Here is a 23364-nt window from a genome sequence, read left to right on the forward strand (position 1 = left end):
TTGTTTATTAAGATTTAAATTAATCAATGCCATGTAATCTTTATTCCTTAAATTATTTTGTCGCTGAGTATCTAATCATTATTTTTTGCTAGTAATTATACTCTTTTTTTTTTTTCTTTTTTTTTTAATAATTCTTTGTACCTTCTACCATCTATCAAAAGGTATTCTATATTTGAAATATTACTAAATAGATCAATATGATTGACGAGCAAATAAATTCGTCTCCTCTGTTCATATTCTATCAATTATTTTAATAGAATACTTACAAAATCCCAGTTATACATCCAAATAAAAATAAAAATAAATTGGAAAAAGCTCCGCGGCCCTTCTACTGTTCTACAGCCATGGAGGTCATTGAATAAAAAATTCGCCTCAAACAGCAGCAGTGCCGTAGTGGAGTTAGAATTCAGAAGGAAAAATATAAATGTAATTAATTGGTAGAGAGGGGGCATTACTTTGATTTGATTTACATAAACTAATAATTTTTTTATGTGTGTTTAGGAAAAGGAGGCAACTAATAGAAAGAAAAATAATTAATATAAGTGGGAGAGACAATACAAGGTAGAACACCTTTTTATTTAGATAAATAATATTTTCGTTAGGAGAGAAGATGGACAATTAGAACTTCAACTAGGCCTGCAAAACGGGTTGTGTCAAGTTCGAGTTGACCCACATGAACTGTTAACCTGATTCGGGTTAACCTAAACATGACCTATTTTATTAAACAGGTCAACCCAAATACAACATCTTAAATAATCAAGTGACAAGTACTTCAAGAAACTGTCTCATGATGTATTCTGATTTCTACATATGGCCCACTTAAAACAATTCTTGTTGCCATGAAATAAAATCAACCATCTAAAAACTCTCTATACAAGTTACCTGATATTTAATTCTACGTTGCAAAAGTGTTGCAAATTTCATAGGAGATGAAGAACAAAGCCGTGTTGTCAATTAAGGTAGAAGCAAAATCCTTTGTGAAGTTGATAAACACTGATTTCTACTGCAAAATTATCTTGCAGATGGAACCAGGCCCTCCTTTGATAAGTCAGGGCTCTCAATTTCAAGAAAGCTTGCCAGCAAAGTTTTCCTTGAAGATTGTGCCTTGGAGCTACCGCATGACAATTTTTGGTCGCCTTCAATTCCCTTCTCAATCTTGGTAGCATCTTGTATGGCCAAAATTATTTCCTGCATCCTTGGCCTGGAAGCCCCATGTTGTTCAACACATTGGATAGCAACTTCAGCAATCCTCCAAATGGACTCGGTCTTCACATTTCCTACTAGGAAAGGGTCTATGACGCTGATAACATCTCCTTTACGAATTAAGGACCTTGCCTACAAAACAACAAAAATTGAATTACTACTTAATTTGTTCAACATTTTAGTAAAGTTACACAACATTTTCAATATATGTTTTACTACTTCAGCTATAAGATGCAGTTTTATAAGGATCATATCGTAGGTTTGATATCTTGCATACAATATGTTCTATTAACTATTCACACTTGTGATATCTTTTTAATGTGGGACTCAACCTTTTTACGCTCACATGTGCATATACACAGCAGTCTACTCAGTCCAAGAGGCTAGGAATTACTATTCCATCTCATTTTACAAATTTTCAGCATACATATGTTTAGATTACCTTTCTAGCAAGATGTCAACATCTTTAAAAAGGTATCTCATACTCCATTTAGTTGCTATAGTGTGTATTTTTAGAATGGTTTTCTATCTCCTGGCTCAAATCTCAATGTTTTTCTTGGCAGTTTGAGTTTGATCAATTAACTGAAATTTCAGTGGGATTCTTTAGTCTGTACGTATTAATTTAAACTTAAAAAATGGATGTCCAATTTGTGAGTATTATGTGCAGATTTCACCTCTAAATTGAATGATAACATTTGGCAAAAAGCATACCCAGTGAACAATGTTCATTTCAGGACCATAATCTTCTGCAGATATAGGCTTTTTCCCAGAGATCAATTCCAGAAGAACAACCCCAAAACTGTAAACATCACTCTTTTCGGTTAATTGCTGATTTGCATAGTACCTGCAACAGGATATGCAGTATTAGCGAAGTTCATTCGGGAGGAAACATTTGATTGATTATGCATACATGATAAGTATGGCTTACTCAGGATCCAAGTAGCCTACTGTCCCTCTTGCCACACTTGATATATGGGTTAAATCTTCTTCAGCTTGCCTTGAAAGTCCAAAATCTGACACTTTGGCTCTCATGTTGATGTCTAGGAGAATATTGCTTGTTTTTACATCTCGGTGAATGATACTTGGGTTGCATCCAGTGTGTAAGTACTCAAGACCTACAAATATCTGAACTTGTGTTCATACTGTAAATTTGAAAAAGAAATGTCCATGAACTGCCAATAAGTTACGTATTAAACCTTTAGCCGCATCTTCTGCTATACGAAGACGAGCTAGCCAGTCTATGCACTTCTGGTTGGCAGAATCTGTCAACAAATTTAGGGTTTTTATTAAATCATTTCCATTGCAACTGAGAAGAAAGATGAAAATTTTCTATGTAGCATAGGTACTAGAGTTGACCATATATGTGATCCCGCAAGGTTCCGTTGTGCATATACTCATAAACCAAAATACGTTGATGTTCTTCTTCACAGTATCCAATTAAAGGAACCAAATTTCTATGGTGAATTCTTGACAAGAGGGCTACCTGCAAATATGTTGACATGTTAATGAACTTGTATCCATGAAATTTTTGCAATCTTTGCTTGATAGTATATCCAAAAGTATGCTTGTTGGAATTACTCTAGCCATTAATCTGTGTAGTTGAGCTCTATTTGGACTGTTTTATGGGTTAGATAACGAATTTTGTTTCTAGTCTATTGCAATCTGGTATTATTAATTTAGTGTATGAGCTCTACTTCCCTGATCATTATCTTATTAAGTAGTGAGTGACATTCTAGAACTCCACTAAACCAGAATAGGAAGAAATCTATGATGATATAGGACAATAGCTAATTCACATGTTCATTCATATGCAAATAAATAGGCAGAGAGAATGTAAAGAGCTGAATATGAGACTACCTCAGTCACAAATTGCTGGTCTCCATGGCTACACAAATCTGCCATGATCTTAACTGCCACCTCTTTTCCGTCTTTCATTTTCCCATAATAGACAGATCCAAAGCTTCCTTTGCCAATTTTCTTTGAAAAATTTTGGGTAGCTTCTTCTAGTTCAGAGAGTGTAATATAGTAAGCTATGCCTTCATCCATTAAATGCCCACCACGGGCAATTGAATAGGCAGTTGAAGTTTTGTTGCTGCTACGCTTAGACTCACCTAATGAGCAGAAAAAACATGCCGAACTAAGGAAATCTGCACACTGTCATGTGGACAATACTAGATGGGATTCGTTGGCATACAAACCTTTTTCATCCTTTTTCGTTTGACTCGTCTTTCTTCGAAGATTACGCATCCATAATAAACTTCCTATGAATAGAATTGATAGAATCCCAAGTACTCCAATTGACATTCCAAGTATCAACTTAAAATGCTTCTTGTTTGGTGCCGCTTTACGTAGTTTGGGATTATCTCCATAGCTGCAAGAGAAAATAATATAACTATTAATAAAAAATTTGCAGTGGACTATTTGGGGTCCTCTTTATTTTCCTTTTTTCTTTCCAGATTTGATGGCAACCATAGAACTCGCAACATAAGTTTCTGCATAAATGAAATGGGTGCATTTCCTTGAAAAATAGAAGGAACAAAGAACAAGAACCATTAGCAAACAGATGTAGCCTCCACAGGTCGTAACATGAGATGCATCAGTTAGAAGCATACTTACTGAAAAATGACTTTCCCATTAAACAATCCTGGAGGTATTTCGCCGGTAAAAGAGTTGTTCTGTATGTACCTATGACATTGACAAATATAGTTTACTAATTACTGCAAAATGTACGTATTTAACAGGGTAAACAACTAAACATGCTGATACTAATTCAAGGCAGATTAAGGCCACTTTCTGAAAATGTTTATCTTAGGTTTTACTGAAATATCAAGTGTCTAACTCAATAGGGTGTAACAAAAGGTAAAAAAATCCATATTGCTACATACAGTTCTTGTAAGCTTGGCAAACTGCCGAGGTAAGAAGGTAATGGACCAGTCAGTTTGTTGTTCTCTAAATGCCTGCATATTACCAAAAATGAAATGAAAAAGAAATAGAAATTATTAATAAAAAAATCATTACTGAGATAACGGTGTTTTTTCAGGTAAAACTTGTGCAATTGACACTGAAGAGCTTACAGAATCTTTAAACTGATAAGATTACTTATGTCAGGGAGTGGCCCTGTGAGGGAATTACTGTCCAACCACCTGAGAAGAAGATAGAGATCAAAACAGACGGCAAGAGGCATTGTTGAAGAAAAGTTTGTTTATTTTATAGCCTTACAACTCTGTTAATGCCTCCATGTCGTTGAGCCTGGATGGGATTTCACCCGTCACATTCTTTCTTGACAACTCACTGTACAACAGTTGAGAGGAATCCCTTTATAATTCAACTCTTACAAATAAGTTATAGTGTAGCTTTGCTATATCTAGCATGAAAAAAGTTTTCATGTTCCAAAATGTTTTACTTACACTTATCTATTTCAATACAATTAGAAGTCTGTCCAGTAACTAGGCAACAACAACAACATCTACTACAAAAACCTAGTGAAAGCAAGTGACTCTTTTTAGATGCATCAACTAGCAACTGAATGTTGACATGAAGCATAGTTGCAGGTGAGAAAGTAGAATTTACATTTTTGTAATTCTCGGTGGTGTGGTAAAGTTGCAGGCTACCCATTCCCACTGCGTTGGGACACAAGGATCACCTTCATTTGTCCAAATGCTTTCAGCAGACATGAGGCGAAGGGTATTGACAACAATCACTACAAATTGAACAAACAAATACTAATCAGCTCATTTTGGTAAAGTCTGTTCAGAATTATTGCAAGTTCCCTGTGATATGACCAAATTATAGATGTGTAGAAGGATTTGTTGCAATCAAAGTTGATGGACTCACAGTCTTGCCCGGCAGTCTTGGAAGCAATCTTTAAATATTTACTTATTTCCATCGCATTAAGCAGTGGCCCTCGAGTAGAATCCCGGGTCTTGACAAAGGAGAATGACAGAACAAAGTCCAGAGTCACATTCATGTAGCTCGGTTCATAAAGAGTGTAGCTCCCATTGGCATTCTCAGCAATATTTACCACTGCATTGCTGTAGTCAGGTATGTAAGGCTGCTCTAATTTGAATTTCCGAGTCTCATTGACACCCAAGTCTTCAATTTCAGCAAAGTATGCATAAGCTCGAGCATTTGCAGGGAAATCTTCTAGATTTAATCTGTAGCTGAGCTCCCCTCTGGTGCCAACAACCGCTGTTTGCATTACTTTCACAGGTGGGTACTCTCTCGTTTTTATGTCTACATTCTTCTGTGTATAGATTCTTTCTGTGCCAGAGGCCACCCCAACCAGATAGTTTTGCCTTTTCACAAGATCTGACTCCCAGATTCTGTCATAGGGATCATCTGGGTACCTGAGAAAAATATATATATGTCATGGGGATCATCTGGGTAAGGGGATGAACATTAATTGAAGAGAGCTTACCTTATGGGATCCTTGCTTGGGGCACCAAAGTTCAATCTAGCTGCTACTTTCAAGAAGAAATTATCCTCGAAATCCGTGGCATACATTGAAAGATTTAAGGGCCGCAGCTCAAGAGTGGAGATGAAAGGAGAACCAGTTGTTGCACAGCATATGCAGACATTGATGGAATCCGAGGGTGCCCTGATGATCATTTCCTTCACATATACTCTGGAAGCATCCAATATTGACACAGTTGACCATTTAGTTGCATCCAAGTATATCTGAAACTGAGGATATGTTTCTTCATCTTTCAAGCTGCCGTACTGAAATGTTGCACGAACTATATACCTTCTTCTTTCTTGGGTGATTAAAGTATAGCAGTACTTCTTGTTGTCTATGGGAAATTCTCGCCGCCTTTGATACTGCACTATGTTCCCACTTGGGTTTTCTACTTCCACGGATTTGCCGTGGCTCATGATTCCATTGTCTGAACTCCATGCCAGTCCAGTACTGCGGTCACTGTAGTTACTTGTGCCTCCACAGTCTAAACTGATGAATTCTGCATGTTCAATGGGAATTCAACAGATTTTGAGCAATTCTAACTCAACTAACTAGCATAAGCAAAACTTCTAATTCTAGACGAAACATATTGCCATTTCCTTCACATATGTCTTCTTCATTTCTGAAGTTTCCTTTACTATGTCTTAGGATCCATGGCAGTTAAATTTCACAAGAGGAACACTTAAAAAACTTTTCTCTAGATCAAATTGAGTACTGGGTAAGGAAGAACATACCTTCAACTTGGCACACAACAGATGATGATATAAACAAAAAAAACACAACCAGGAAATGAGAAAATGAACCCATTGAAGATATCAGGAAGACAAAAACCAGTTCTTTTGATTTTTTTGTTCCTAGGATTTAAGTGGCTGACAAAAATTAAAACTGTTTTGTTGATTTAAACATCACACTCATCTTTCTCCCACTAACCTTTTACTTTTGTGATTAGAGCGAGCTTCCTCTCAATAATATTGTTCATTCACGTTTTTATCTTCCTTTTTTTTTTTTTGGAATCTTCTTTTCTAAAGAAAGAAAAAAAAAGTTTCGGCTTCATGTCAGTTTGACCTTTTGGAAAAGAGTGTGACTCAAGCTGAAGCTAAAATGTGGAAACTTTGAAGTCATTCATTTGTATTTCTTATCAGAAATCACATACATTATCATTATACATAGGCATATATATATATATATATATATATATATATATATAATTAAAAAAAATTGTTCAAAATTGAGAAATCAATACAAATATGACATCATTCAGTGGTAAAAATCTAGAAAATAAAAAGAAATAGACAGGGACCGGAAAGAGAAGCCAGGCCATGCAAAAAGCATCCGAACGAGAAAGAAAAAGCAGAGGAATTTAATATAATAATAAATATGCTTTGCTTTACCTTCCTTTTGCTTTTACATACAATACAACAAAATCTCTTTTCTTCTTCTTTGGAGTTTGGACCAACTTTAAAGTAAAAAGCAGCATACAGGAGATGCTACTTTATAGCTGGACCCACCATGGGTTGGCCCCCATCTCCATCGTCATCCATCAATGCTGCCACAACCAATTCAACACAATTGGACCAAGTCTTCCACCATGCATGAATTCATCGGATTGGGATCACACCAATTAGTGCAAGGTGAGGGGTGACAGGTTGGTACTACTTATTCGTTGAACTTGTTCGAGAGAGATTTAGAAGGCAAAAATTATAATTGCTTCCTCAAAAACTGATTGAGCACTATAACTCGGATTCAGTCCCACTAGGAGTCAAGACATAAGACTTGTGTGAGTTTTTTTGTTTTTGTTTTTTTTAATAACTCGGGCTTAAAAAAAGAAAAAGAAAAAACAATACTATGAAAGTTGATCTTTCCAACTACAAATAGGGATATAACTAAGAGAGAAAATTGAAAATGCAGTCATAAAAAAGTTTGGTTGCGGCCCAATTTGCCGCATAGTGAACACAAAAGTTTACACTTTGGTTAATATTCTGAGCTTACCAAAAAGAGGAGGCACAAATGATGAAGATGATGGAAATAGTAGAAGAAATGCACCAATATTGGGTGAGTTCCAGATGTTAAATAGCAAGAGAGCAACAATAAGAAAATCTCCTTCGAGAATGAAATGAGACAAGCCTAAAGAAGCTACAAGGTTGGCTGCGAAGAGAGCTACCAAAGCTTCACCAATAGTAGAATCACACGGTGGGCTAATAAGATAAAAACCTTTTATGTGAGTTATTCTTCATTACTAATAGTCGACCCTATGTCCTAATACGTGCCTCATCTCTTCGAAAATTTTCTTAAAACCAAATTTAAACAGTTAGGTAAACTCTCTCATAATAAGTGTTCGAATTACTAATGTTATAAATTCTTATCCATGTTTAATAATTGTTTGTTAATATTAAAAAAAAAAAAAAAAAAAAAAAAAAAAGAGAAGAAAAAGAACATCATATTTATTATTTACATCATGTAACAAGGTCACCTGTTCAAGACACGGGAGAGACAATCCGACCAACTAAAACATCTTTAAGAATTCTAAAAAGATCTTTTATACTATTAATACACATAAACCTATTAATTATAAAGTCGGTTGACACTACACGCTAGAAACCTAGCATTCAACCCCATCACATCGTACATGCAGAATGCAAAAACGCGTATGTCATTGTCGGGGACCATTCCTCTTCCTACCGAAACCTTTTTTACTGGAGTTGTATGTAATATGTATAGAATTAATTCTCATTTTCAGAAATTCTATTCAAATTCTCACCTTTATTACCTTACGAGGGTTTATTTATTTGATCCGGTTTACATGTTATTATTAAAATAATAACATTTATATTATAGTTTAAATAATAGTTAAAATTGAATTTTTTTAAATATTTATTCATTTTTTCTCTTGTATTAAAAGCTTATCAAAATAAGTCAATTTTGAGATTCAATCTTAACCGTTGCTTATACTACAGCATACATTTAAGGTAATTTTTGTGTCACATCAAAATTGCCAATTTCGGCACGGATCAAGATCTACTGAAATTCCTACGAATTTAGTTTCTGGAATTTTGAATTGAGGCCGTCTCTTTTCTATTCAACGGTCAGTGTTTTGCCACGTGTCCCACTACTAATAAAATAATAAATATTTATTATTTTATTAATAATGAGACACGTGGCAGAACAATAACTCTTAAATAAATAAAAAAACGACCTAAATCTAAAATTCCATAAATTAAAATTCCCAAAAAATAATAATAATAATTCACCTACTTAAAATTTCAATACACTTGTGGGTTTTTGTTGTAGTAAAAAATTAAAAGGCGTCAACTGGGGGAGGTGAAGTTTCAGATTCGTTTCTAATCCATTTCCCATCAGTTAAAAAAAGACAAAAACCATCTTCTTTCAAAAACCATTTGCGGGTGGTATCATTTCAAAACCACCCACAAAGGGAGGGAGGGAGGCCCTGTATATCTGGTCCCTGGACTGGCTCAAACTAATGGGCCTACATATAAAATCAGGCCCAGCCTAAACTTCTTTTACTTACTACTACTAATAAATAAATAAAATAAAAAAGTCACTCCCCTGCTAAGTTTGACCAACACTTAAAAATTGTCCAGCTGTTTTTTTTTAATGCTTTCAGAAGAATTTTCTTATGGTTCAGATCAATTTTATATACTTAATAATACATATATTATTTAAAAAATTTAAATGACTTAGTGCAGCCATCCATATTACGGCGGTCATAAATTGAGCCAAACCAAAACGTTAAACGTCTATGTTATTTATATTGAGTAATGTTATAAATTTTTTTAGAATCATCTCAAATGTGATGTGGCTTTTAAAATTATCAATAGATCAAAAATTAATAAATTACATATTAAATTTAACTTGACTATAAGAAATCTTATAGTATTACTCATTTATATTAATGAAGCAAAGATTACCTCAATTTTCTCAAGAGTCACGCTAGGGGTAAAAGTCTTTATGCTTGTCTCGGCTCTTTGCATGCCCTTTTTTTTTTTTTTTAATTTTTTGACCTTTTGGTGCATTGAAATGATAATTACTCAAGTATAAGAATGAGTATTACTTGAGTACATAAGAATAAATTTTTTTAATCTCCCACCAATATATATATATATTTTTTTTTTTTGGCACAAAAAATAATCATCCCACGTGGGTTGGCCATCCAAGGGGATGATTTTTTTTTTCTTCTTCTTCTTATTTTTGGGTGGCAAGAAAAAAAAAAGTTATTTTATTTTTAAAAAACTGCTATTTCATATATGGTGTAATAGTTGTTTCTTACCTTTTTTAGAGGAATAATTATCCCCCGTCTCACGGAAATAGGTATGTATTCTATTGTTAAAAATATATTAATGTACCAAACAAACGTGGGTGTAGTTTTCTTTGTTTTCTCCTTTTGGTGGGGTAATGGCTTATGGCTATACTGTACGTTTGGACGGGAAAGTGGTGCTTCTGTTGGGCAACATTGATTGCAGAAGAGCACAGTAGCAGCCCAAAGTAAAGATGTCAACTTGGAATAATGGCAGCCCAAATTGCAGTTGAGAAAAATAATGAAAGGCGAAGAAAAGATACATGTAAGAGAGAAGGTATCCCTTTCTTTTCTTGAAGTGTGAAAGGTTTGAACACTAAGCAACCTGCTTCTCCTCTCTCTCTCTCTCTCTCTCTCTCTCTCTTTATCATCTCATCTCTTTTAAAAAGTCCCCATCTGGTCTCCTCCTCCAATATTCCCTCAACAGAACAAAGCTACTCACCAAAAAGCCAGTCTTTTTGTTATTCGCTCTCGCTTTGTCTCATTTTTTACTCAAGCAATTCGAAGAAAGAACAAATGTGGCAAACACAGCCCAACAAATCCTGTTTCAGAGAATCCATCAAAGCTCTTGAAGCTGATATACAGCATGCCAACACCCTGTAAGTTTTTATATATATATATATATTCTTCTTTTGGGCTTTTATATTTACTTTTATTAACCATAATATCTACCACTTTTGGGATTGTTGTTATTCACAACTCAAATTTCGTAGAGCCCATTTTCGTGTTTGTTGTCCTTAAATAGCAAAGAACCGGTGGCGTTCCTTCCTGTTTTTCTCTTCTGCAATTTGCTTTGTAGATAATTCTGTCAAATTGTGGTAGTTTAGATGCTGTTTTGTGATCAATTAAGGGCAAGTGGGGTGAATTTGTATATGAATTTGGGGTTTTGTGGATATAGGTATGTATTGCAGATGCTTTTATAAGGGCTTCTTAGGGGGAAATGCCTCAATTATATACAGACTAGAGCCATCATATGTTCCCATACGTGTTTCTTTTTTGCAAACTTCTTTCCTCTAAAACCCCAACAAGGAAAACCCGTTAAAAATACAATGTGATACCTAAAAGCTGTTGTTTTGCCTCCAAATTGTTTACTTTAATGGTTTTGGCATCTACCCAGATGAATTTGTGCTTTGATGAGCAGAGTTGATTAATTGAATTTTTTATTGGGGGGTTTGTTTTGCAGGGCAGCTGCTCTCCCAATAGATTATTGTGGGGATAGTATTCAGATGAGATTGTCTTACAGCCCCTTCGCCCCCTTTCTTCTTTATTTGATTGAGTGGATGGATTATAGTTGTACAGATACCCTCCCCAGTTATTTAGGCCTTCTCCACGTTCTTATATACAAGGTGGGTTGTTATCTGTTTCTAGTCATTTTCATTTCATTTTAATCTTTGCATTGGTGTTCTTTTAGTCCCCTGCTCTCCCTGTAGAAATCCTAATGAAACTCCACATAATTAATTGTCCAGGTATATGTTGATGGGATGCCAACAATGTCCTCAAAAGAAAGGAAAGCTAGTCTACGGGAATTTTATGGTCTGTCCCTTCTGTGGTTTCTTGTTAACAAATGTCTGATTTCCTGGTCTCCACATTATTTTCAGTTTCAACTCCTCAATGTATCTGATTGTAAATTCCTTGCAGCCGTAATTTACCCTTCTCTTAGACAACTTGAAGGTGAGTTCATTGAATTGGAAGATAGTACATTGGGAAGCCAATCCACAGAAATCTTAGCCAGAAAGAGAGCGGAAGGGAGGAGGAAGCTTTCTGATAATGATCTAGAGAGAGATGAAGAATGTGGGATATGCATGGAGAATTGCACAAGGATGGTATTGCCCAGCTGTGGGCATGCTCTGTGCAACAGTTGCTTCCACGACTGGTAGCCCCAACTCGTACTTGCACTGTAAAGTTTTTGTAAATTGCTCATTAGAATTTTCACTTTATCTTCACCATTCGTTGGAATATATCTGTTATAGTGTGCTTGATACTAAATGACAGGAATGTGCGGTCTCAGTCCTGCCCTTTTTGTCGCGGCAGCCTAAAGAGAGTTAGCTCTAGAGATTTATGGGATCTCATTAGCAACTGTGATGTGATTGATACAATTGCTCTTGCAAAGGAGAATTTGAGACGTTTCTACCTTTATATTGAAAATCTGCCACTCGTTATGCCTGACACACATGTGGTTATATATGATTACATGCTTTGACTCCAGAGGAAGCATTAAGTAGTATGCTAAATGAAATGCTGATTACCCATTGTATAGAGTCTGGGGAAGTTTAAATCTCGTCTACCATGGCAGGTTGAGTAGCTGTTCCATGGCAGTTGTATATAGTTAACATAACTGCTGGATGTCTTTGATCATCCATGGAATCTCTCAAGACAAAAGCAAGGACAATGCACCTGCACGTATGTTGAGACTAGCAAATGTAAAAATGTATAAAAGGTATGCTTGGCCTTCAACTCAGCTTTTTGGAACCTGAGTGTTGGGAATGTAAATGGAAACATATTTGATTAATATATGTGTTTCTGCTTATTATACTACGTGATATATGCCAAAAGTCATGGTTTAAATTTATGTTATTCTAAACTTTTTCTTCTTGAATTCCAATAAAGGCCAAAAAAAAAAAAAAAAAAAATCAATAGCGAATTCCATAATCATTTGCTTTTACCAAGAGGCCCCCCATTAGTTCTTAAACTGGTTTTGTTTAGATGATAAATATGCAGCATTGATCTTAAACTTGCGCATCAGGAATGGTGGCTGAGATGTTCTGAAACAATTGAAAAAGATTTGCTGATGTTTGGCAACAGTTATTTTCAAGTAGAATTGCTTGAAGGATTTTGATGGATTAGGTGCTTACGGTACCTATTGAGTACCTTGTGAGATTTACTTGGTATCTGTTCCTTTTAACGGTGGATGTACACACTCTAATCCCCTTAACTGCAAGCAAAAGATTATGCTTATTTCTTAATTCTTTGTTCTTTAACTTCATCTGATGTCTTAAAATCCCTTGTATGCATCCTTAAGGAACCCCTTGGATTAATGGGTTAGAAAACTCGCTGGATAGCTTAAACTAGGTGATATGTGGTTCAATAAGGTTAAATGGGTTAATTTAGGTAGTTGGCATGCTGCTTCCTATTTCTTAATATATATATATATATATATATATATATATATATATATATATATATATATATATATATTGACAAGGAAACATAACATTAAACAATTAAAGAGAGAGATAGATACATAAGAAAGGGATGGATGTTTGGGCTTGGATGGCTCAGATTTAAGGGTTATTTTGATGATAAAAATGGGAAAGTAGGTAGATGTGGCTATTTCAAATACAAAGCTTTTGGAAACATGAATATGTTGGGCCTGGATGGCCCAAATTTTCTGATAAAAAGCCAAATAGGTTCTATTATTCCCCATTTTGCTTGGATGGCCCAATAATAGTCTAATAAAATTATCTCTGATTGCATTTTTGTTGAGCAACTTCATGGGAGGGGAGGAGTAAGAGGTTAGTGAAGAATTAAAAAGAAAAAAGAATAAACAGGTAAAGAAACAAGAGTCGTGGCAAAGCATAATAGGAAAGCATTAAGGCAGAGCCATATTCTAACTTTAAAATAAACAAATAAAAAGATACACCCCACTGAAGAGAAGTTGCATGGAGTTCATCCTCCCATTTGTTAGTCACCAATCATGCTCACTCTCTCTTCAACTAAACAATTCTCTTTGGATATAAAGAATTTTTGAGTGGGAATTTCCTTTCAGGGCCATTGGGTTTTGCCAGAAACCCTAGCTCCTCTACCCCACCCTCAAAAGGCAGACTCCAAAACTTTAAACCCCTATTTGCTCAAAGTTAAAACCTGTACCAGCAAGATCACCTGGGACAAATAAATAATGAGAAATAATACATAAAAAGTAAATACACCGACATTACTCTAATAAGAGACGAAAAATGGAAAATGGGTTACATCCACTAAGGAGCCTGGGGGTGTTATTCATGCTTAAATCACCATCCCAAATGCTCAGCCGTTAATATATATATATAATGTAGTATGTGTGTGCCACAAAGTGCGCAAGCAAACACTCTCTCCTTGGTCATTAAACATAATCAAGTGATGATTGGCGCAAAGAAGTCATTGTTTAAATGGGACCAAATTGGCAGTGTCGTGGCCTCAACCTGGCGGCCTAGGGCAATCTTTATTTTGCCTTTGTGGGGTGGGGTGTAGTGGCCTCATTTGTTGACAATGATTAGCTATTTTCTAGATTTTGTGAATTGCTTCCATCAATGATATTCTACAACGTGATTTATTTATTTATTGGTAATTTTTTCTTATTCTTGATCTTGGGGGCATGAATCATTATGCTATTAGTGTGACCATCATTTGTTTAGGTAACAGATTATGGATTGAGCTCTCCATTATATATAACAATCCAAACAAATGTAGATGTTTGTTTGTTATCAAGATAAGTGGGTTTGATATGTTAAAAACTAAAGTTACTTGCCTTAGTAACTAGGATTGGCAATTTAACTCATGAAATGCGAACCCGACACGAACACGACACGTAATTTTAGGGTTAGAGTTTAGGTTAAACAAATTCGGGTTGTAAACAGGTTATCTGTTTATGACACATTTAATAAACGTGTCGGGTCTTGTCAACCTGCAGGTTCGCGGTATATATATATATTATTTTTTCTTGTTTGGTTGCTGGAATTTTTCCATTTTGGTAAAATGACTTTAAACGTGTTCATGGGTCGTATCATGTCAATCTGAAACGATATGTTTATCTAAATGAGTTACATGTGTCGTGTTACCCGTTAAAAAAATGTGTCGTGTCCGGGTTTAGCATAAACGGGTTTGTGTCATAAACGGGTTGACACAAACCCGACACGCCAACACGTTTTGCCAACTCGACAGTAACACACATACATTTGCATTTATTTAGACTGTGAGATGGAATGAAAGAGTCAAATTTTAAAATCTACAATCTCATATTTTAAAAAAATTTGAGAGAATCTAAATTCACATATTACAAAATGTAACATGATCTTCTCAATTTCAAATGAAAGTACAAATTATTTGTACAGTATTCAACTCACAAGCCATAAGGATGATTGTACTTTTGATGTGCAGAGGCAAAATTTAAAAAATATTTCTTTGGGAATTCACCTTATATATATATATATATAGCCGTGGATATTGCTTCCCCTTGGGATATTGGAGGAGTTTGACTACTTTCTTTAAAAGTTGGAGGTGGTTTGGCCACTTTCAATTCGACTAGTTGGGAGTGCCCAAACTACTCCGTTGGCAACTGGGGTGGTCTAGTCAGATGATGACGAGCAAAGAGAGAAGTGACGATGGCAGAGAGGAGAGAGAGAAGCAAGGGAGTGAAAATGAGCTGTGTTTTGCATGGCAGTTCTAGGAGCGTTGATTTAAAACCAACGGCCAAAATAAAATTTATGGTATAGCCGTGGTAGATCTAATATTGTACGGAATCTCAATCAAAAGGTGACAGCATGAAAGCGTGAAAAGCACGGCCCAATGCACGGATAAAGTGCAGAGTAAGGGTGCAAATTTGAGCTGACAATTGGATGTTTTGTCTCCTGAGTTTGGAGCGTGTTGTATAAGCCTTTATGGGTCCAAAGACAAGTTGACAAGAAGAGGTTGAGGGTTGGTTTTTTGTTTGTATAATCTAATGTACCATTGAGCACTACAATATTCAAAGGAATTTCACTCACCAAAGTACACAAAAGACTCTTTAAATTATATCAATTATTGGGCATCAACCAATATCATAAACTTTCCTTGCTCCACTTCTATTATTTTATGTCTCTTAAAGCTTTCCAAACAATTACTGGCTCTCTGCGGTGACCTTCAACATATTTCACCCGTTCTTTGCCTCATCACCACAACAAAAAGCTAGTCAAAACAGTGGAGAAGGTTCTTTACATCATCCATCTCAGCTTGTCCCAATGGAAACATAATCCATCTCCAACTTCAAATGCTTCTGGGCTTGTCCAACCAATGCTCCTCTTGTCTCTCAAATGCATTCCCACCTGCCCATGCACCATAATTTTCATCCATATATAACAACTTCACATTGTTTATCTTCTCTTTTTGTGTGCTTGAATTGCACGTAATTCAGATACCCACGTAGGGTTTTAGGACTTATCAATTCCAAGCAGCGTGGACAGAGTAGGTGAGCCTTGCAGCCTTTCTTTTTTTTTGTGGGGTGCATTATTATAATATGAGATCCCAATTTAGAGTCTAAATGGAGTAGCACTATTGAGGAGATTATATTAAAAATACATTTTCAAAAAAAATAATAATAATAATAATGAGAATTTATGGAGAACATGTTTAATATTTTAAAAATCATAACAAAGAGTAAAGAAGAACAGTTGGCCAATCAGCAAATATTAATTCCTCCTTGTGTATTTTTTGATGTTCTATAGCAGTGGACTGGAACTTTTTTTTTTCTGGTATCCAAAGATATTGACCAATCCGATCAATGTTTTGTCTAATTTTTTCTTTTCTTCTTTTTGGCAATTAGGGAAACCCATGGAATTGACCAACCAGACCTGTAATGGAATATTTTCTCTATATTCTTTCTGGCAATTAGGGAAACCCGAAAATATTCCATTTTAGGTCTGGTTCCATTCTACAAGTTATTCGTTTTGATTCTCAGTCCAAGTTCTAAAACCAAAATGATAAGTCTCACTGCTAAGTGATTTGGCACTTGAATTTCAAATCAATCAACTAAGAATTTAGAAGTTGGTTGCTAATTCGCTCTCAAAATGTTTAAAGTTAATGGTCAAGACTTACAAAGAGGCATGGAACTTGATGGCTATGATGCTCAATAAAATAAATAAAGTAAGAATTTTTTTTTATTTTTTTTATTTTTTAAGTATCTGACCTTCTTCCTACTCCACATTCTTTCTTGGATCAAACCCATTTACTTAAACATTTATTTCCAATCAGACTCATTGGTGAATGGTGGTGACTCCCCACTAGGAATGTACGATTTGGAAGAGGACTAAGGACTTATAGGCAGTCCTTACATGAATTTGGATTGGGTAAAATTAGTTGACCAGTCCTACATTACTAATGTAAAAGGATAAGTGAACTCCCTGCCTATCTAGATTGGTGGGCTCCGCACCCTGGCGGTCCGGACACTTCTTTTACAACATTATCACGGGTTCTAGTGAATCGCTCTCTTATCTGAATTAAGATTCTCTCTATTTCATTTTCAGATAATATTCAGTTAGTTATAGTAGAAGAATACTTTTATTCATTCAAAAAGTAAAATAACAAAAATAGCTGTATCCTATATAACTAACGAAATACCATTCCGTTCATTTGAACTTAAATGAATTCTGTTCCCTCTTATCTAGGCGGCATGGGCTCCCTATTGGAGTTCATTGCTTAGGCTCCCTGCTCAGACAATTGAACTCTCAACTTGGAACAAAAGTCTCTCTCCCTCAACTCTCACAATTATTTCTTCTCCCTCCTCTTGGGAAAAAGGAATAGCAGAAGATCCCCTGTTGACAAGTACAAACAACCTTTGTACAAATTAGGATTTAGGACTGCCTCGACAATATTTGTCATTTATTTAGTGCCCTTTTTCGTTCAAACATTCTTTCACCCAAGACCTTCAAAATTCTTCTGGCTCTTTCTTTCTTTGGGTAGGCCAGATTCTACCCTTCGATTTCTCAAAGTTAGTCTGTTTCACACTCTTTTATCGGCACTATAAATGAAACAAAATTTTTTTTTTCTTGGAAAGGAGAGAGACCCAAACCGAAAGGTGAAAGAGGCTAACGTGCGCCACAGTGACCGTTAGCTAGCCGGCGCCAATATTCGTTGGTGGTCTCTCGCTCTTTCTTTCAGTCTCTCTCTCTTGGGTGCTTCCCTTAAAATCCAAAGAAACCCATTATTTTTAAAGTCGAGAACTTTGATCCCTGTAGTCTCTTTCTTGTCTTTCGGAGCCACTCTCCTTCCCACCACTTCAATCTCCCCGTACACTTCAATATGAGTTTTTCAGCTCCTTCAATGGAGAACGGCTTTTCTTCTCCGAGGAACGAATCGTTCCCGGCCGGTCTTCGTGTTCTCGTCGTTGATGACGATCCCACGTGGCTCAAAATCCTTGAAAAGATGCTCAAGAAGTGCTCATACGAAGGTGCGCACCCACTTGCTTATTTGCTACTGTTCCTGCGTTGCTAAATATTCTCTGCGTTGGTTTTACTTCGGCGCTTTGTAGATTAGGTAGTTTCTTTTGCTAATATTTGTTGGTTTCGAGGTGGGTTTCTCAAATTATGCGTTAATTCGAGGTGTAATGGCTTCTTGGTATGTTTCATTGTTTTCGTGTGTTATTTCTCTATGTTTTCTTGGGTGTTAGAAGTGCATGTTAAATTCATAGCTCATATTTTATTGCAGGTGTTAAGGATGCATAACGGTGAAAGTGACATAGAAGTGGAGAGATTAAGGATGCTTTTATTATTGTTTTTGTGAATTAGCTGTGTTAATTGAGGCTTTTTATTTGCAAATTGTTAGTTTCATTAATGGAAATTGATACTAAAATTGATCAGTGTTAATCAAATAGTACATCTTCAGAAACACTACTGATACGTGTTTTTCCGGATTTCTGATTTGAGATGATTGTATGCTTTAATGAACCTACCAAAATGGAGACATAGATGAACTAGGTGTGCTAGATTTTTAGCTAATGCACAGTCATCCCGGCATTTAGGGATAGTTGTTCTCAATATGAAAGGAAAGCAGTTCAGGTTAGGTAAAAGATCGATTTTTCTATAGCATAATTGTGGTGTAAGATTTTATGTGCACGTTAATTTTGGATACTAATGATGGAGGAAGTGAAAGCTGTTGTTTGCAACTTTTTTCTTGAGAAAAGTTTCTGAAAGGTGTTGATTTAGGGTAACTAGGGCTTTCTTTGGTGCCTGTGCTAGGGTACTTATATGATTCTTATCTATATTAGTTGAAGTGCAAAAGGCCTTTTTCCAATCAAGTATGGCTTGAACCTAGACCCTGCGTAGGTCATTCTCTTGAATTTAAGGATGAGAACACGCAGCATGTATTTCAGTTTACTCAATTGTCTTACCTCTTGAGAGGCTGATAATCAAAGTACCTGCATGTGCTTAGAACGCTACTCAGCTTGTCATCAAAGAGGCAAATTTGAAAATAAGACTTCAAGCTCAATTTTCACCAGTCACAATTGGGCAAAACCAGATTCCTTGAGCAGGTTTGTGAACATGTGAGGTCAGTAAAGTGCAGCCTTAATAAATTTAGCTATTAAGACACGGATCAAAACCAAACCACCATAAAAAGAGTCTTATAAGTGATAATACTGTATCAAGATCTGATGAAGAATTGAATGAACTTCTGTGGTGTGTTGGAAGGGTAATTGGTACTCATAGCCGTAAGAGTGTTGTTCTGACAAACATGCGTGTAATGCTAGGTGAATGGACAATAGTTTTTGGCAAAAAGAAGCTTGTGCTCAGGCATACCTACTATGGCCAAGCTTGAACATGGCTGAGTGCAATCTGGTCAAGCCTAAGTGCACGTCAAACTTAAATTAATTTCAACTTGTCTTGGATAAGTTGCTTTTCAGCCTCAGAGTTGGCTTCATAAATATGTTCACGATACTAATTCTGTTCAGAGCCATCTGCTCTGATACCATTTGAGTGAAAATTCGTATTGGATTTTCAAGCTTCTTTGTAGTTCATTTTTCCAATGGTGTTTTCTCTTTTGGATCAACTAGTGCTGTCAGAGACCTTTATCAGACATTATCATAACTTCTTGTATGCCCTTCAAAGTCATTACCTATCTCTTTTATGCCTCAAATGACCAATATTATTGAATATTTCTCCAAGTCATGCCACACAATGGGTCTTTCTAGCATCCCATCCCTATTTGTCTTTTCTCCTGATTAGCCAATAATGTATTACTTCATACTGTGAAAACTGTATTTTAGGTCTCTTGTATATCTTCCTTCCAGTCATTATGTACTCAGCATATTGTCATTTCCTTCAATCATATGAAACTTAGTTCCTGTCTTATCTGTTTCTCATGTATGATAAGAAAAACAAGATAGCAAAGGCTTTTATTTGCAGGAGAATGGTTGACTTAAAAAAATTGAAACATAACTATTAACTGATCTAAGAGAGGTGAATTTTCTTCTTATGTCCATGTTACAATGCCACTTGTGGTTTGAATGAATTTTATTGCACAGGATGACTTCTGCTTTTTTGACACAGCTGATCAATCAACTCCACAATAGCATCTTCCAAAAATTTAAATCCATTCTGACAACTTTTATTATTATTTTCTTTTTCAGTCACTACGTGTGGCTTAGCAAGAGAAGCTTTAAAATTGCTTCGAGAAAGGAAAGATGGGTATGACATCGTAATCAGCGATGTTAACATGCCAGACATGGATGGCTTTAAACTTCTTGAGCATGTTGGACTTGAGATGGATCTTCCTGTTCTAAGTCAGTTCTCTACCACTAATATATCAAACTTTATCTAACATGCTAAAATTTCTTCTATGTTTTTATTCCCATCCACTGGAATCCCTACTTCTAACTAGTTGCATTTTATTAACCTGCAAAGTGATGTCTGTTGATGGTGAAACGAGTCGTGTTATGAAAGGGGTTCAGCATGGAGCATGTGATTATCTCCTCAAGCCCATAAGGATGAAAGAACTCCGGAACATATGGCAGCATGTCTTCAGAAAGAAGATACATGAAATCAGAGATATTGAGAGCCATGACAGCTATGATGGCATTCAGATATCAAGAAATGGGTCAGAACTTTCTGATGATGGGCACATGTTTTGCGGTGAAGATCTGGCTTATGTAAAGAAAAGAAAAGATTTTGAAAACAAGCACGATGACATTGGTGATCATTCGTCTACAAAGAAACACAGAGTAGTTTGGTCGGTTGACCTTCATCAGAAATTTGTCAAAGCTGTAAATCAAATTGGCTTTGATAGTAAGTACGGTATAAGCTCCAGTCATAGAGTTTATTTATACAACATGTGAATTAAAAAAAAAAAAAAAAAAAAAAAAAGAACAAATATCAAGTTGGATTGTTACTGTTTATAGGTCTTTATATGGTCGTCAATCACATAGCTGCTCTGCTATCTTTATCTTTGCTTCAACAGAGTCATCACATATAGTTTCTGTTTGGCAGAGGTTGGCCCCAAAAAAATACTCGACTTGATGAATGTGCCATGGTTGACTAGAGAAAATGTTGCTAGTCATTTGCAGGTAGATCCCTCGCTCTTTAACTCTTGGTCCTGACAATGGCTGAAAGTCATTATCAAGTAGGCTTTTCACAACTCACTGCTTTTCCTAATGGTGCTATAGTTGCCAAGAATTTCTGGAAGTACTAACTTATATATGTGCACAACTCACTGCTTTTCCTACTGGTGCTATAGTTGCCAAGAATTTCTGGAAGTACTAACTTATGTGTGTGTTTGCTCTTGGTTCATTAACCATAAGTATATGATGAGTGTGTGTGTGTTTGGTTCATTAGTCATATGTATATGATGACAAACTTTGACAGTTCTATATATCTGATTTTTTGGAAATATATGTGTGTAAAGAAAATGAGTGTCGCATCCCTCTTTTGGATATACAATCAAATTTTATGACCATTTTTGTTTTACATATGCTGAAATCTTGATTGAAATTCTATCTTGTTTCATCGCATCTCCAATTTTAAGGCAGTTCCGTCTCTAGTTTCACATAAACTTTAGCAACCCTTCCACCTCTAGCACTATTCAGTTATACAGCAAACACAGATACGCATTGAATTAAACACATGAACTCTTTTCTTATTAGAAGATGGTCAAAATGATAGAGGAAAGTGTTATGTGATGGTCAATCATTTCGAACATAGTGGGATTTTCATTTAGAAATGTTTGTTTTTGCAGAAGTACCGCCTCTACTTGAGTCGGTTGCAGAAAGAAAATGACCTGAAAGCTTCTTTGGGTGGGATAAAGCTATCAGATTTGCCTTCGAAGGATCCTGCTGGAAGTTTTGGCCTTCAGAGTTCAATCAACGGGAACCAAAATGACGTTCCCAATGGCAGATACCAATTTTCTGGCGATAACTTCTTTGCTCAGGATGTGGATAGCAAAAACCATGAAGGTGATTTAAAGAGAGTTGTTTCAGAGACCAAAAGAACCTTGACTGCTGATCTTCCTGATCCTCAGGACATGAGGACACAGATGAGTTTTGATCATTCTTTTGAATCCCTGGATTCAGAAGTGAACTTTGCTGCCATCCCAGCACCGTACTCGTGGAGCAAAGCTCCTGAAAATCAATTCAAAGAAGAACATAAGCCGCTTCTTCAGTTGGAAGATGGCTTTAGCCAGCTGCCGCCGTCTGGTATACACAATCACATCCAAATTGATGATCCATTACAATCTGCTTCATCAATTACCTCCGGGCTTTCTATGACAGGAAGAGAAATATGTGGCCCTGAAAAAATTAAACCTTTATATCCTCAGTACAGTAGCAATCATATGAGCATTCTCAGTCCAAAGGAAAGTGCATTCGACAGTTTTCCTGTTCAATCCAAGAGCCAAATGGTAAAGCATCAATCTTTTGAGCCCATTTCCACTGCAATATCAAGCATGAAACCGCAGGGCTTCAATCTGAGTTGCATTACTGACTTTGAGTCTTGCCAACGAAACCTGATATCGGCAACTGACTCAACTTTTGAGCCATTCAATGAGGACCTGACAGTTTGTTGGCTTGAAGGTGATTGCCACAGCATGAATTTTGGTCTCCCTAATGTAGAGTTTACTGACTACATTGATCCAGGCTTCATCGCCGAATTCCCTATCTATTTGTGTGACACACTGACTTCGGACACTGAGTGTCCCTTTGACCCACTGGAGTATTCTATAGTTGATCAAGGTCTATTTTTATCGTGACCATGCTCTGCCCTTCTGCACATCTCGCAGGAAGAGAGGATCCTTTGTTCTTATGCAACCAATATTACATGGACCACTTCCAACTTTATGGATTGGGATCTTATTTTCCTGACCAGTTTCCTTGGATGTTGTAACTTGTATAATAGGAGTGGTGTCGAACTTTTAGCATAATAAGTTTGCTTGTTGAAGTTGAGTTCTTAACATGCATCAAGCATTAGGAGTTTTCTGTATGTATGTATGATTAAGACAAAAAAACACAAAAAAAATTCAAGTCCATGTACAAAAAAGGTCATTATCTATGCAGAGCAGTGGACCGCAAAATTAAACAAAACAACATTAACAACTCTTCCCAAAACTAGGTCGCGATCTTGTTCGGATGAAGCTACTAAGTTGTTTGGACAACCATCGCGATGAAACTTCAATGAATACTTCT

At 36.1% G+C, this 23364-nt stretch overlaps 3 protein-coding genes across 6 annotated transcripts; 2 read left to right on the plus strand and 1 right to left on the minus strand.

Annotated features, from left to right (window-relative positions):
• Positions 1–548: 548 nt before the first annotated feature.
• LOC132177855 (Leucine-rich repeat protein kinase family protein) lies at positions 549–6726 on the minus strand. 2 transcript variants are annotated; one of them, XM_059590330.2, is made up of 15 exons: positions 6590–6726; positions 5621–6158; positions 5038–5549; positions 4774–4903; positions 4423–4494; positions 4278–4346; positions 4089–4160; positions 3820–3888; positions 3402–3574; positions 3061–3314; positions 2560–2686; positions 2400–2465; positions 2132–2318; positions 1915–2047; positions 549–1335 (listed from the first exon to the last, which is right to left on the minus strand). In XM_059590330.2, exons 1-15 carry the CDS (start codon positions 6636–6638, stop codon positions 1012–1014), a joined length of 2775 nt encoding a protein of 924 aa, XP_059446313.2. In that variant the 5' UTR covers positions 6639–6726; the 3' UTR covers positions 549–1011. The 2 variants fall into 2 exon arrangements, with proteins under 2 accessions (XP_059446313.2, XP_059446312.2); XM_059590329.2 differs by lacking the exon at positions 6590–6726 and adding an exon at positions 6394–6579.
• Positions 6727–10127: 3401 nt separating this feature from the next.
• Positions 10128–12506, plus strand: LOC132178806 (E3 ubiquitin-protein ligase AIRP2). Its single transcript, XM_059591364.2, has 5 exons — positions 10128–10570; positions 11155–11317; positions 11438–11504; positions 11610–11844; positions 11964–12506. Exons 1-5 carry the CDS (start codon positions 10488–10490, stop codon positions 12169–12171), a joined length of 756 nt encoding a protein of 251 aa, XP_059447347.1. The 5' UTR covers positions 10128–10487; the 3' UTR covers positions 12172–12506.
• A 4870-nt stretch (positions 12507–17376) lies between these two features.
• On the plus strand, positions 17377–23134 carry ARR11 (response regulator 11). 3 transcript variants are annotated; one of them, XM_059592395.2, is made up of 5 exons: positions 17377–18147; positions 20323–20475; positions 20597–20986; positions 21179–21255; positions 21924–23134. In XM_059592395.2, the coding sequence occupies exons 1-5, from the start codon at positions 18000–18002 to the stop codon at positions 22929–22931; spliced, it is 1776 nt and encodes a 591-aa protein (XP_059448378.2). In that variant the 5' UTR covers positions 17377–17999; the 3' UTR covers positions 22932–23134. The 3 variants fall into 3 exon arrangements, with proteins under 3 accessions (XP_059448378.2, XP_059448379.2, XP_059448380.2); XM_059592396.2 differs by having other exon boundaries at positions 20597–20977; XM_059592397.2 differs by lacking the exon at positions 17377–18147 and adding an exon at positions 18179–18314.
• Positions 23135–23364: the final 230 nt, after the last annotated feature.

Source organism: Corylus avellana, chromosome 4, assembly GCF_965113065.1.
Source record: "Corylus avellana chromosome 4, dhCorAvel1.hap1.2, whole genome shotgun sequence".
Classification (NCBI taxonomy): Eukaryota; Viridiplantae; Streptophyta; class Magnoliopsida; order Fagales; family Betulaceae; genus Corylus; species Corylus avellana.